Source organism: Oncorhynchus clarkii, chromosome 1, assembly GCF_045791955.1.
Source record: "Oncorhynchus clarkii lewisi isolate Uvic-CL-2024 chromosome 1, UVic_Ocla_1.0, whole genome shotgun sequence".
Lineage (NCBI taxonomy): Eukaryota > Metazoa > Chordata > Actinopteri > Salmoniformes > Salmonidae > Oncorhynchus > Oncorhynchus clarkii.
Genome location: NC_092147.1, coordinates 80,152,596 through 80,167,069, shown reverse-complemented (window position 1 = coordinate 80,167,069; position 14,474 = coordinate 80,152,596). Strand labels below are relative to the sequence as shown.

Genomic DNA, 14,474 nt, shown 5'->3' with positions numbered 1-14,474 from the left:
GGAGTGCAGGGCCATCGATTCAGACAGTTTAAGGGGACATGAGATAATGGGTTGGTCAAATCTATTCAAAATAGAGACCTTAAAAGGCCCAATACAGCCATTTTTATCTCAATATCAAATCATTTCTGGGTAACAAAGAAGTACCTTACTGCAATAGTTATTATTTATATATATATATATATATTTCTCAAGCAATAATTTTGCTAGGACTCACTGGGAGTGGTCTGAGTGGGGAAGGGAATAGCGCTAAAGTGATGGAGGAGCCTAATGTGATGTAAATGTGAAAACTAGCTGATATTGACAGAGAGGTCTGGAATGCTCTTTGTTATTGGTCTATTACATTTATACCGCCTGGTGACGTCACCAGGCAAGCCAAAACTCCACGATGAAAAACCTGCTAATTAGAAGTTCCTATGTAGATTTCATTTTCAACAAGCAACTATCAGGAAATAACAACGATCAAATTTGACTTTTACAGTGTTAGTTTCATCAGCTGTGGTACAATATGATACAAAACAGAGGAAAAACTGAATTTTGACTGCCTTGGCCTTTTAGGGTCAGTGGATCCCAAATGTATGATGGGGTGAACATGACAATATTACCAGATCGGGCTGCTCCAGTGTTCTGTTTATATAGAATCAATGAATTCAATTCTAACAACATCATCATGAGCATCATTTATTCATTCAGAATGCTACCACAAGGGGAAAAAGCAAACATAAAGGAACCCTTAACCCTTAGATCTGTTTCCCAAACCTCTCAGAGTTCCCCCAGCCAGTCCAGAATGTATTCCAGAATCCAAAGCTGATTCAAATGGTCACCTAACCATCAAGCCCATCTGTTAAATCAGCGGCGATAATTCTGGAATACATCATATGTGGACTGGATGGGGGTACTCCAGGAGAGGATTGGGAAACATTGCCTTAGATCATGACAAAAAAACATGAGTCCCATGTACTCACATCCGATCATCATCATGGCGACAGCGAAGATCTTCTCTCCATCGGTGGTAGGGGCGATGTTTCCAAACCCTATACTGGTCAGAGAGGTCATGGTGAAGTATAGAGATGTGATGTAGACCGAGTCTTTGTTGGGGCCGCCCTCCCACTTCCCTGTGCCGCTGGCGTTGAAGCGGTATGGAGAGCCCACCGTCTCCCCCAGCATGTACAGCCAGCTGTCTGTCCGCAGGATGCCCGTTTCCTCGTCTATCACCTCATAGTCACCAATACTGTACCTGTTATAGTCAGTCAAGATGAAAAGATATTGAGCCACTTGGTAGTTTGCTTTAAAAAATGTATCCTTTATTTTTAAAGCCTAGTTAGACAACCAACCAGGTGATACCGGTTAGGTTGAGAAGAGAAAGAACCATGTTAGGGGTAGGAGTTAGGTTTAGGGGTTATGGTTAAGGGGTAGGGGCTAGATTTATGTTTAGGGGTAGGCTTTATGTTTAGGGGCTAGGGTTAAGGGGTAAGGGAAGGGATAGGTTTATGTTTAGGGGTTAGGTTTAGGGGTAGGAGTTAGGGTTACGGGAAGGGATAGGTTTATGTTTAGGGGTAGGGGTAGGGGTTAGGTTTAGGTTTAGTGTTAGTGTTAGGGTTAAGGGTACCTCTACAACACAGGTCAGAGGTTGGTTCACTTTGCTTAGGGGATTAAGAAAATAATGCATGTCAATGCTGGTGAGAAACAGAAACACACTTCTCCCACATGACATTGTCAACACTACAGAGCATGGCGGTTTTTAAAGGCGCTGTTTCTCAACCCTGTTACTCAACCCTGTTACTCAACCCTGTTACTCAACCCTGTTTCTCAACCCTGTTACTCAACCCTGTTACTCAACCCTGTTACTCAACCCTGTTACTCAACCCTGTTACTCAACCCTGTTTCTCAACCCTGTTACTCAACCCTGTTACTCAACCCTGTTACTCAACCCTGTTACTCAACCCTGTTTCTCAACCCTGTTACTCAACCCTGTTACTCAACCCTGTTACTCAACCCTGTTACTCAACCCTGTTACTCAACCCTGTTTCTCAACCCTGTTTCTCAACCCTGTTTCTCAACCCTGTTTCTCAACCCTGTTTCTCAACCCTGTTTCTCAACCCTGTTTCTCAACCCTGTTACTCAACCCTGTTTCTCAACCCTGTTTCTCAACCCTGTTACTCAACCCTGTTACTCAACCCTGTTTCTCAACCCTGTTTCTCAACCCTGTTTCTCAACCCTGTTTCTCAACCCTGTTTCTCAACCCTGTTTCTCAACCCTGTTTCTCAACCCTGTTTCTCAACCCTGTTTCTCAACCCTGTTTCTCAACCCTGTTACTCAACCCTGTTACTCAACCCTGTTACTCAACCCTGTTTCTCAACCCTGTTACTCAACCCTGTTACTCAACCCTGTTACTCAACCCTGTTTCTCAACCCTGTTTCTCAACCCTGTTACTCAACCCTGTTTCTCAACCCTGTTACTCAACCCTGTTACTCAACCCTGTTACTCAACCCTGTTTCTCAACCCTGTTTCTCAACCCTGTTTCTCAACCCTGTTTCTCAACCCTGTTACTCAACCCTGTTTCTCAACCCTGTTTCTCAACCCTGTTACTCAACCCTGTTACTCAACCCTGTTACTCAACCCTGTTTCTCAACCCTGTTACTCAACCCTGTTACTCAACCCTGTTACTCAACCCTGTTACTCAACCCTGTTACTCAACCCTGTTTCTCAACCCTGTTACTCAACCCTGTTTCTCAACCCTGTTACTCAACCCTGTTACTCAACCCTGTTACTCAACCCTGTTTCTCAACCCTGTTACTCAACCCTGTTACTCAACCCTCAACCCTGTTACTCAACCCTGTTTCTCAACCCTGTTACTCAACCCTGTTTCTCAACCCTGTTACTCAACCCTGTTACTCAACCCTGTTTCTCAACCCTGTTTCTCAACCCTGTTACTCAACCCTGTTACTCATTGACTCCCAAGTTGTTTTGTTTTGTATTTTTGTTCTAATCCACCGCTAGGACATCTGATTCAACTTGAACACTAATCCACAACTAATCTTCTAGATTAATTAAATTAGGTGTGGTAGAACAAAAGCATGCCACAGCCGGGGATCAGAGGGGGATGGATTAAGAAACACTGAAGAAATATGCAATTAACAAATACAGTCGTCAGACTGTGATCATATATCAAAATATGATAAAAGTTTATTTTGAAGGGTACCAACATAATGGCTTCCTATCACATGAATAACTCCTATAACAGGTTTTGCCAACCTTCTCCTTGGGGACCACCAGACGGTTTACATCTTTGTTGTCTAATCGTCAAGGCTTGACTAGTTAAAATCAGGTGTGCCAGTTTAGGGCTACCGCAGATATCTGCAACATCTGTTGGTCCTGGATGAGAGGGTTGGAAAGTACTGTCATAACACATTAAAGGCAGACTCAGCGATATGACGTAGATGCACAATGTGAACAGCATAGTGGGACAATTTCCGCAAATAAGACAGTTGAAGCAGGAGCTTAAACTTCTCCTCTGTTTTGTCCCGTACCTACCATGTTGTAACAGCGTGAAGTGAACCTGTGCACATGCTCAGATACTTTGTGTGACTGTGTGAGAGCAAAGTCTTGCATGTCGCTATTGCAATGCTGCTCGTGACAACATCATTTCACTGAAATCTACTTTTAATTTACAGTAAATCAGTCAGAACAGTACCAGATGCAGGCCAGCCAGTGGGCAGCCAGGCCAAAGACACACACCAACAGGACGAGGACGGCGGCTCCATACTCAATGTAGTGGTCCAGTTTACGAGCTACCCTGCCCAAACGCAGCAGCCGGACCACCTTCAGAGAACTGAACAGACTGCTGATCCCCTGAGAGAGAGAGAAAGAGAGAGAGAGAAAGAGAGAGATTTACATAATGTCTCAGTTCTATGGAAACAGTAGGGTTGTCCTGTATTTTAAGAGCCATTACTTCAGGTGCAAACAAATACCAGGATTAACACAACTGCATCATATTTTTACCCAAACCAACTCAGTGAGTTTGATAATGAAAGGCCTACTTGAGTGACAGCTCGATGGTTCCAGTTCTTCACGTTCCACAAATAAACACAGGTAGAGGGACCATGCAAACAGAATGAAACAGGGGGATGAAGAAGAAAAGAAAGAAAGTAGTGAGCATGATCAAAACCGAAAAGAAGATCAAATTAAAAAAACTAAACATATACAAATTATTAGGTAAATCACATTAATGTAAAAAGGATAATGTGATAAAAAATACAACAAGTTGCGACACTAAACCTAGTCTCTGTTAGATTTTATTTGTATTACTAATGTGGTTTATTGAGCATGGTGGAATGCGACGAACATGTTACCTAGTAACAATTTCAGTTGACAAATTTCAATGCACATCCCAAAATATTACAGTGAAGCTGCAAATAAACTCATCAAAAAAAGAAACGTCCCTTTTTCAGGACCTTGTCTTTCAAAGAACATTCGTAAAAATCCAAATAACTTCACAGATCTTCATTGTAAAGGGTTTAAACACTGTTTTCCATGCTTGTTCAATGAACCATGAACAATTAATGAACATGCACCTGCGGAACGGTCGTTAAGACACTAACAGCTTACAGACGGTAGGCAATTAAGGTCACAGTTCTGAAAACTTAGGACACCAAAGAGGCCTTTGTACTGACTCTGAAAAACACCAAAAGAAAGATGCCCAGGGTCCCTGCTCATCTCCATGAACGTGCCTTAGGCATTCTGCAAGGAGGCATGAGGACTGCAGATGTGGCCCAGGGTCCCTAAAATAAATTGCAATGTCTGTCCTGTGAGACGCCTAATAGAGCACTACAGGGAGACAGGGCGGACGGGTGATCGTCCTCACAGTGGCAGACCACGAGAAACAACACTTGCACAGGATCGTTACATCCGAACATCACACCTGTGGGAAAGCTACAAGTTGGCAACAACAACTGCCAGAGTTACACCAGGAACGCACAATCCTCACCAGACATTACCGGCAACAACGTCGCCTATGGGCCCAAACCCACCGTCGCTGGACCAGACAGGACTGGCAAAAAGTGCTCTTCACTGACGAGTCACGGTTTTGTCTCACCAGGGGTGATGGTCAGATTCGCAATTATCGTTGAAGGAATGAGCGTTACATTGAGGCCTGTACTCTGGAGCGAGATCGATTTGGGGGTGGAGGGTCCATCATGGTCTGGGGCGTTGTGTCACAGCATCATCGGACTGAGCTTGTTGTCATTGCAGGCAATTTCAACACTGTGCGTTACAGGGAACACATCCTCCTCCCTCATGTGGTACCCTTCCTGCAGGCTCATCCTGACATGACCCTCCAGCATGACAATGCCACCAGCAATACTGCTCCCCCTGTGCGTGATTTCCTGCAAGACAGGAATGTCAGTGTTCTGCCATGGCCAGCGAACAGCCCGAATCTCAATCCCATTGAGCACGTCTGGGACCTGTTGGATCGGAGGGTGAGGGCTAGGGCCATTCCCCAAAGAAATGTCTGGGAACTTGCGGGCCTTAGTGGAAGAGTGGGGTAACATCTCACAGAAAGAACTGGCAAATCTGGTGCAATCCATGAGGAGGAGATGCACTGCAGTACTTAATGCAGCTGGTGGCCACACCAGATACTGACTGTTACTTTTGATTTTAACCCCCCCTTTGTTCAGGGACACATTATTCCATTTCTGTTAGTCACATGTCTGTGGAACGTGTTCAGTTTATGTCTCAGTTGTTGAATCTTGTTATGTTCATCCAAATATTTACACATGTTACATTTGTTGAAAATAAATGCAGTTGACAGTGAGAGGACGTTTATTTTTTTTGCTGAGTTTAGATCATTTTTGTAAGGATCTGTAGACCTGTAATTTCTGATAAGATGACATGGCTGGAGAGAGAGGAGATGCGAGGCCATGGAGGTGGTCGAAGTCACAAATTGAATTCCGAATTCTTCTGGATACATGCATTTACATTCAATATGCAAGATGTGAGCGCAAGATACATCTTAGACGCAAGGGTACAGTACATAATGAATTGCATGGCAATTCCGCCTACAGTTTGGTGATCAGAGTGGAATGGTATAATAACCTTGGGGGTTAAAAGACAAACAGCTCAAAGGCAGTGAGACAATTATTCTTCTGTCTCAAGATTATGTAGTCATCCTGATTTCCGTTTAAATGCATCATTGCAGACGTTGGCTGAAATGAAACTGATACAACTTTCAGTTGAACAATGAGAGCAGAGAAACATCTGCTACTATGGGTACAGCTTGAGCCAGTTCAAGGTCGGATTGTCACGAGTTGAGGTCTCTACTGTGTGATCTGGGGCACAGAGAACGATGGAGAGACCATTTTAAGCTATATGTGTGAAATTATGCAGGTCACTCATGATATGATTGCAAGCAAAGATATGTAATACGTAAGCATCTGATTGGAGTTGTCCTCCGTTCTCAATAACTCCTTTGATTGATTAGGCTCCACCCTATACGTTCTCAACTCTACTCCGTCCCCAGATTACTGTGGCTTTTTAGCTGCAAACTGAAAAAACGTTGCTATTCCTAGTACATGTAGTAGAAAGTCAACATTTCCACTTGATTATTTGTAGTGGCAGTTTAGACTCGAAACAGACACGTTCGCCATAGACTGCTGTCACGCCCTTAGAGATCCTTTTTATGTCTCTATTTTGGTTTGGTTGTACTTTGCTGTACTTATCCCTTGTATGCCTGGTATAAAGCATGTTGAGGCCTTTATAATGTTATAACTTTAATGCCTAAAATAAGCCTCACAAATCCTTTATCAACCCTACTGTATGTAGATGCTTCACAAATCCTTTATCAAGCAGATTTAAACTCAGCAAAAAAAGAAACGTCTTCTCACTGTCAACTGTTTTTTTCAGCAAATTAACAAGATTCAACAACAGACATAAACTGAACAAGTTCCACAGACATGTGACTAACATAAATGGAATAATGTGTCCCTGAACAAAGGGGGGTGTCAAAAGTAAAAGTCAGTATCTGGTGTGGTCACCAGCTGCATTAAGTACTGCAGTGCATCTCATCCTCATGGATTGCACCAGATTTGCCAGTTCTTGCTGTGAGATGTTACCCCACTCTTCCACCAAGGTACCTGCAAGTTCCCGAACATTTCTGGGAGGAATGGCCCTAGCCCTCACCCTCCGATCCAACAGGTCCCAGACGTGCTCAATGGGATTGAGATCCGGGCTCTTCGCTGGCCATGGCAGAACACTGACATTCCTGTCTTGCAGGAAATAACACACAGAACGAGCAGTATGGCTGGTGGCATTGTCATGCTTGAGGGTCATGTCAGGATGAGCCTGCAGGAAGGGTACCACATGAGGGAGGACGATGTGTTCCCTGTCACGCAGTGTTGGGATTTCCTGCAATGACAACAAGCTCAGTCCAATGATGCTGTGACACACCACCACAGACCATGACGGACCCTCCACCTCCAAATCAATCCCGCTTCAGAGTACAGGCCTCAGTGTAACGCTCATTCCTTTGACGATAAACATGAATCTGACCATCACCCCTGGTGAGACAAAACCGTGACTCGTCAGTGAAGAGCACTTTTTGCCAGTCCTGTCTGGTCCAGCGACGGTGGGTTTGTGCCCATAGGCGGCGTTGTTGCCGGTGATGTCTGGTGAGGACCTGCCTTACAACAGGCCTACAAGCCCTCAGTCCAGCCTCTCTCAGCCTATTGTGGACAGTCTGAGCACTGATGGAGGGATTGTGCATTCCTGGTGTAACTCAGGCAATTGTTGTTGCCATCCTGTACCTGTCCCGCAGGTGTGATGTTCGGATGTACCGATCCTGCGCAGCTGTTGTTACACATCTGCAGTTCTCATGCCTCCTTGCAACATGCCTAAGGCACATTCACGCAGATGAGCAGGGACCCTGGGCATCTTTCTTGGTGTTTTTCAGAGTCGCTACAAAGGCCTCTTTAGTGTCCTAAGTTTTCTTAACTGACCTTAATTGCCTACCCTCTGTAAGCTGTTAGTGTCTTAATGACCGTTCCACAGGTGCATGTTCATTAATTGTTTATGGTTCATTGAACAAGCATGGGAAACAGTGTTTAAACCCTTTATAAAGAAGATCTGTGAAGTTATTTGGATTTTTACGAGTTTTCTTTGAAAGACAGGGTCCTGAAAAAGGAACGTTTATTGTTTTGCTGAGTTTAGATGATTCACGTGAGCAAATGTACAACCAAAAGTACTAAAATTACTTGATGATCAAGCCCTTTAATGACATTAGGCCACATTAATCCCCAGTCATACAGACATGTATATGTTGTTTTCCCTGTCCATAGCAGCTGGCTGGACAGAGTCTGGTTTTCCCTGTCCATAGCAGCTGGCTGGACAGAGTCTGGTTTTCCCTGTCCATAGCAGCTGGCTGGACAGAGCCTGGTTTTCCCTGTCCATAGCAGCTGGCTGGACAGAGTCTGGTTTTCCCTGTCCATAGCAGCTGGCTGGACAGAGTCTGGTTTTCCCTGTCCATAGCAGCTGGCTGGACAGAGTCTGGTTTTCCCTGTCCATAGCAGCTGGCTGGACAGAGTCTGGTTTTCCCTGTCCATAGCAGCTGGCTGGACAGAGTCTGGTTTTCCCTGTCCATAGCAGCTGGCTGGACAGAGCCTCGTCAGGCTGACAGTGAATGTCCTGGTGTCTGTCAGCATTAACCGCGGCGCGAGTTGAGAAGCTGAAAGACTAGAGGCCGACAAAGTGCTGTACCTGCATATACAATAGACTTGGTGCCTCTCACAGTCCTGTTAGCATCAGCCTGTTAAGCACCACTGCAGCACTTTATACCACCGACACAGCCAAGTCCTTCATCCACCAACAACTCACAAAGGGACACATCAGGATGCTACCACAGATGTAGGCACAAACGGAGGCATGCACACACACAGTACTGGCTCCTAAATTGAGTCTAGTTTGGTTTGTCTAAATGACAACTGAAGGTAGCAACCGTTTGTAGCCTTAGGCCACATGTAAACACATTCCACGAGGGCTGAGTGTCTGGGGTTTTTCGCTCCTCCCTTGTACTTGATTGATGCATGAAGGTCACTAATTAGTAAGGAACTACCCTCACCTGGTTGTCTACGTCTTAATTAAAAGGAAAAACCAAAAACCTGCAGACAGTCGGCCCTCTGGAGAATGAGTTGGCCTATAGGGGCAACAGTGTGCGTGTGTGTGTGTGTGTGAGAGAGAGAACAGTGTGCACATTGTGCAGTGCATGCTAATAATGAAGGTGACCTGAGTAATCAATAGGCCTGGTAGTGTATCATTATCCATCTGTAAATCTGTTGACACCGAAACCCTGCATGGTACAATGAGCCAGAGATGCATTTAACGTTATAATTCAAACTAAAAAGGTGCTTAAATGGCGTTTACGTGCATTGACCCTCTATTACACCCTGTGCTTTCACATATCCAGTAGCCTCAGGGGCCGTATTCACTAAGGGAGTGAACGTTATTAATAAACGTTATAATAAAAGGCTTGCATGAAGAAAATCGGACCTCGAAAATGACAATGGATGGCCTGCTCTATAAGCAGTGAATACCTCCAGGGCTGTATTTACTAAGCGTGTCAGAATAGGAATGTAAATCTATCAAGGATATAGTTCCACCTGTCCATATAATCATTCATTCATTCTGATCTAAAAGGCAAAACTGTTCCTATATTTATAGATTTTTTTATTTAACCTTTATTTAACTATGCCAGCACTCCTACTCTGAGACTCTGAATACGGACTCAGATCTGTCACGAGAAATAGCTTGAGATCAGAATGGACCTGAACAATATTTAAAGACTTCAAAGAAACACCAATATCATGTTTTATTCAACGTTACTATCCATTAGATAGACTTGGCACTGTTTTTAACAATAATTGGCTGTGGGATTGATTGTGAGAAACTTTAGAGGTGCTGATTTGGCTTAAATTGGGGGAAGGGAAATGGAGTGTATTGATTGTAGAGGGATTTATTGCATCTTAAATGACTCCGGGTTACGGTTCAGCTTCCTGTTTGGTCAGAGCTCCATTTGACCAATTACTATTAATGTTAGACCTCTCTCACACACACACATCTGAGATGTACTCTTTGTATATGTGTAGGCCTATGTACAGATTCCTCTGCATAGCCAATCACACATTGGTAGGTAAATGTTCTACATACGTAGATCCAGTCCTGCAGCTGCACGTCTGGCTAGCGGCGCTGCTAACACTACGGCTACACTTTGAAGGCTACGCTAATTCTAGTTCTATGGCTGTAGCTGCACGTCTGGCTAGCGGCGCTGCTAACACTACGGCTACACTTTGAAGGCTACGCTAATTCTAGTTCTATGGCTGTAGCTGTGCGGCTGGCTAGCTGTGCTAACGCTATAGTACAGCAGCTATCCCCTCCACCAGAGATCTCATTTACATGACGACAGGAGAAATCCCGAATCCCTTGACACATAATTAAAGCAGACGTCAAACCAGGCGGACAAGTTATTTTTAGAAGAAAGAAAATCTATAGAAAAGGGGAGATAGAGAGAGAAAAGACAAATATTTTTTTTTTGTTTTGTCTCTTTGCATCTCTCTCCTTGCACGTTGAGAAACTAACAATGCATTTCACTGCATTTCAGTGAGACGTCAGTCTCCAAACCAAATGCTGTACTGATGGCTAGGGGTAGAATTCACATGTAAAACACAAAGAATTAGGCTAGCAGACTCTTCTCCCAGCTCCATTTTATGAGATCTTCTTCACAAGCAGGGTTAGGGAGCAACATATTACATTTAATCCGTTACATGTAAGAGATTACAAAAAAACGGCAACTGTAATCCGTTACCAGCAAAACATTTGTAAATCAGATTACAGACACTTGAAAACTTGATGATTACTTTGAGGAGTACTTTTAAATTCAGAAAGGATGTTTGAAAAACACATATTTGACACTTCTCTGTTTTCTCAATGACATTCAAATCAGAATTGAAAAAAGTTTGTTCCATCTGAGTGAGTCTGACCACAAGTCAGAGACCACTATGACGACACACCAAATGGGTTTGATGGATCATAGGAACAGGCTTTTGTAGGCTACAGTCCAAGCTATGTCTTCCAATGGTGCGACTGCTGTCGGCATCCAAAGATCATCCAACTTGAATAAACGCTTGGCGGTAAGGATGACAGTAGTGGTGTAGTCTACAGCGATATGGATATCATTTATTATTGATATCTACAAAGCACATTGATGTGAATCACACTGCTGCCCTCACATTTAGCTATTTGCGCCTGACGGATTGTGGTTGTTGTGGATGGCTTGTTCACAAATCTAAATGTATATTTCAACCCAATAATGGTTAAATTCAAGAAGTTTAAGCTGCCTATCAATCATTGTTTTTGAAACCAGTGGACAGCCAGAAAAAAATGCCTATTGCAACAGCTGCATAGTGTGTATCCCAGCCTATAGAATAAAAGTAGGGCTTTTATTACTCAATCTAATTCATGCTGATAAAAAGAAATACATCCACAGACCTAATGCTCAAACACACTTTTGATTGCCCTTTTTAAGTCTATCTGTAGTTCCTACATCCATTTCTGGATTTAGAAATTATATAATATATATATCATTTAATCGTATTATTATTATATGTAGTAGAAAGCGATGGGTTAGAAGAAGCCTACATAACCAACCCACAAAGTAAAATGTAACATTCATGTATGGCCAGCTATATAAACTTTAACATTGAGTTATCCTGCAATAGATGTCGTTCAATTGGTAACATACATTGTCTTCTTCAAATATCTCTTAAGGGGAAAGTAATCTAAAAGTAACTGAATGTAATCAGATTACGTTACTGAGTTTGGGTAATCCAAAAGTGACATTACTGCTTACAATTTTGACAGGTAACTAGTAACAGATTACATTAAAAAAGTAACCTACAAGGTAATAATGGAGGGGACAATATGACTAATTACCCTCACAGTGACCTCGATCTGTTTCCCAACCCTTCCCCTGAAGAGACAAATGTATGTCAGCCAGCTCATTTCAAAAGGAAAAGAGAGTGACAGACAGGGTATACATAACTGGTATCGTAGTGTCTGTCAGACTGTGTGGATGTGACGACTTAATGAGGAATTCTATTTTGGTATGCAGATATTTTGCCACTAATCATTTGGACCAATCACGATTCACAGGTGTTCATATCTTTCACATGTTTGAAATGGGAGGGGAGACATTTGGCCCATAGACTTGCCCGTAACTTGCAACCAGAGAGGAGGGCACTACCGCTCTGTTTCCACTCTTCCTTCTAGGAAGTTTGAGAACACGTCTTCTCCCAGAACTAAATCCAGCATCTGACGCAATTACGCAAGGTTTTTGTTCTGGGTTTCCGAGATTAGGAACTCATAAATGTCTGTTACTCATACCCAAGACACTCTGGGACTTACAATATATCGGCGTCATCTCCAATTATTCATCTAAGGTTGGTGTCAATTCTATTTCAAGTCAGGAAAAAAAATGAAAAGTTCAATTCCCATTTTCCTCATTCAAAAGCAATATCAGTTCACTTCATGAATTGACTAAATTGAAATGGAACCCAACCCTGTGCCTCAGACATGTTTACCTTGACTTACAGATCTGAAACAGGTGTTTCCAAATCTATCGATACCATCATCACCATGGGGTGTGTGACTACTGACACACTACAGAATTATCTGGTAAGGAGACTGACCCTAACTAACCAAAAATTACATAGCACTTCATAGATTTAAAATGACAGCAATAATAAACTGAGTGTACAAAACATTAGGAACACCTTTCTAATATTGAGCTCCCCCCCTTTTGCCCTCAGAACAGCCTCAATTTGTCAGGGTGTGGACGCTACAAGGTGTCGAAACCATACCACAGGGATGCTGGCCCATGTTGACTCCAATGCTTCCCACAGATGTGTCAAGTTGGCTGGATGTCCTTTGGGTGGTGGACCATTCTTGACACACACAGGAAACTGTTGAGTGTGAAAAACCCAGCAGTGTGGCAGTGATTGACACAAATCTGTGTGCCTGGCACCTACTACCGTACCCAGTTCAAAGGCACTTAAATATTTTGTCTTGCCCATTCACCCTCTGAATGCCACACATACACAATTCCTGTCTCAATTGTCTCAAGGCTTAAAAATCCTTCTTTAACCTGTCTCCTCCCCTTCATCTGCACAGATTGAAGTGGATTTAACAAGTGACATCAATAAGGGATCATAGCTTTCACCTGGTCAGTCTGTCATAGAAAGAGCATGTAATGTTTTGTAAACTCTGCGTATATTTCCTATTACTGCAGCAGTCAGTCATAATCCCCCTTAATTAAGGGAAAAAAAATGAATTTGTGAAGTGTTCCAAAAACACATGTTTAATGTGATCAGATAATCTTATATGAAGTTCATTTGATAACATGTGACAACATATAAAGCAACATGTGATAACATGATCATATGTAAAGTATTCCAAAAACACAAGTCATGTGATTTTCCACAAGTGAAATCATGTGGTTTTTCTGCAAGGGATTTGCCTGTGACTCAATGATTTAACACTCATGGATAAATGGGTTTAATTTCATCATTTAATAATGTGTGTGGAGGGTCGGAGGGACGGGGCTAATATGCTTCTCTTTGGAGGATATTTTATTTCTATTCAAAGAGAATCCTCCCTTTCCTTGCATTCCCTTCTTATCTCTTGGTGAGCAGCTTCTGGTCGTAAAGGTGGAGACTCAGAGAACCGCAAAAACCAGAGGGGTCTTTATTTACTGTGACGCGCACACACACACACACACACACACACACAGAAGACAGAGTTACAAATTAGAACCAACAACCCACCCTTATAACTGAATATGGCTGCCATAAAATGAATAAATGCGGGCAGGTTTGTGGTCATTCAAATGGAGCCTGACTTCCAGTAATATAAACTGGTTAACAGGTTGAACTCATATCTTGACACACACGTCTAGTAAAATAAGCCAATATAACAGGCTGGGTAGTCAGGAAAAGACTGAGAAAAGGCGGTGTTGGGTTTCTGGAGTGGTAAGGATTAGGACATCAGATTATCAGGATTAGGACAGTAGGTGCCGTCATTAGCCAAACATAACTTAAATGGTCAGACAGGAAAGGAAACGCTCTGACATTTCAATAATTTAATGGCTGGTTCAAATGGCTCACTGGGCTTAGACTACTAGGTCATGGTGTTGGCAGGGGCAACACCAGGGATGTGGGGTAAAGCATGGTGCTAGCAGGGGCAACACCAGGGATGTGGGGTAAAGCATGGTGCTAGCAGGGGCAACACCAGGGATGTGGGGTAAAGCATGGTGTTAGCAGGGGCAACACCAGGGATGTGGGGTAAAGCATGGTGTTAGCAGGGGCAACACCAGGGATGTGGGGTAAAGCATGGTGCTAGCAGGGGCAACACCAGGGATGTGGGGTAAAGCATGGTGC

At 43.2% G+C, this 14,474-nt stretch overlaps 1 protein-coding gene across 1 annotated transcript in view; it reads right to left on the bottom strand.

Annotated features, from left to right (window-relative positions):
• LOC139417943 (voltage-gated delayed rectifier potassium channel KCNH1-like) overlaps positions 1-14,474 on the bottom strand; it is an 85,950-nt gene that overhangs the window by 54,009 nt on the left and 17,467 nt on the right. The window contains exons 9-11 of the mRNA XM_071166956.1: positions 4,038-4,064; positions 3,692-3,849; positions 963-1,234 (exon numbers count right to left, since the gene is read on the bottom strand). Of these exons, the coding sequence (XP_071023057.1) occupies positions 963-1,234; positions 3,692-3,849; positions 4,038-4,064 (457 nt within the window). The remainder of the gene's footprint in view (positions 1-962; positions 1,235-3,691; positions 3,850-4,037; positions 4,065-14,474) is intronic.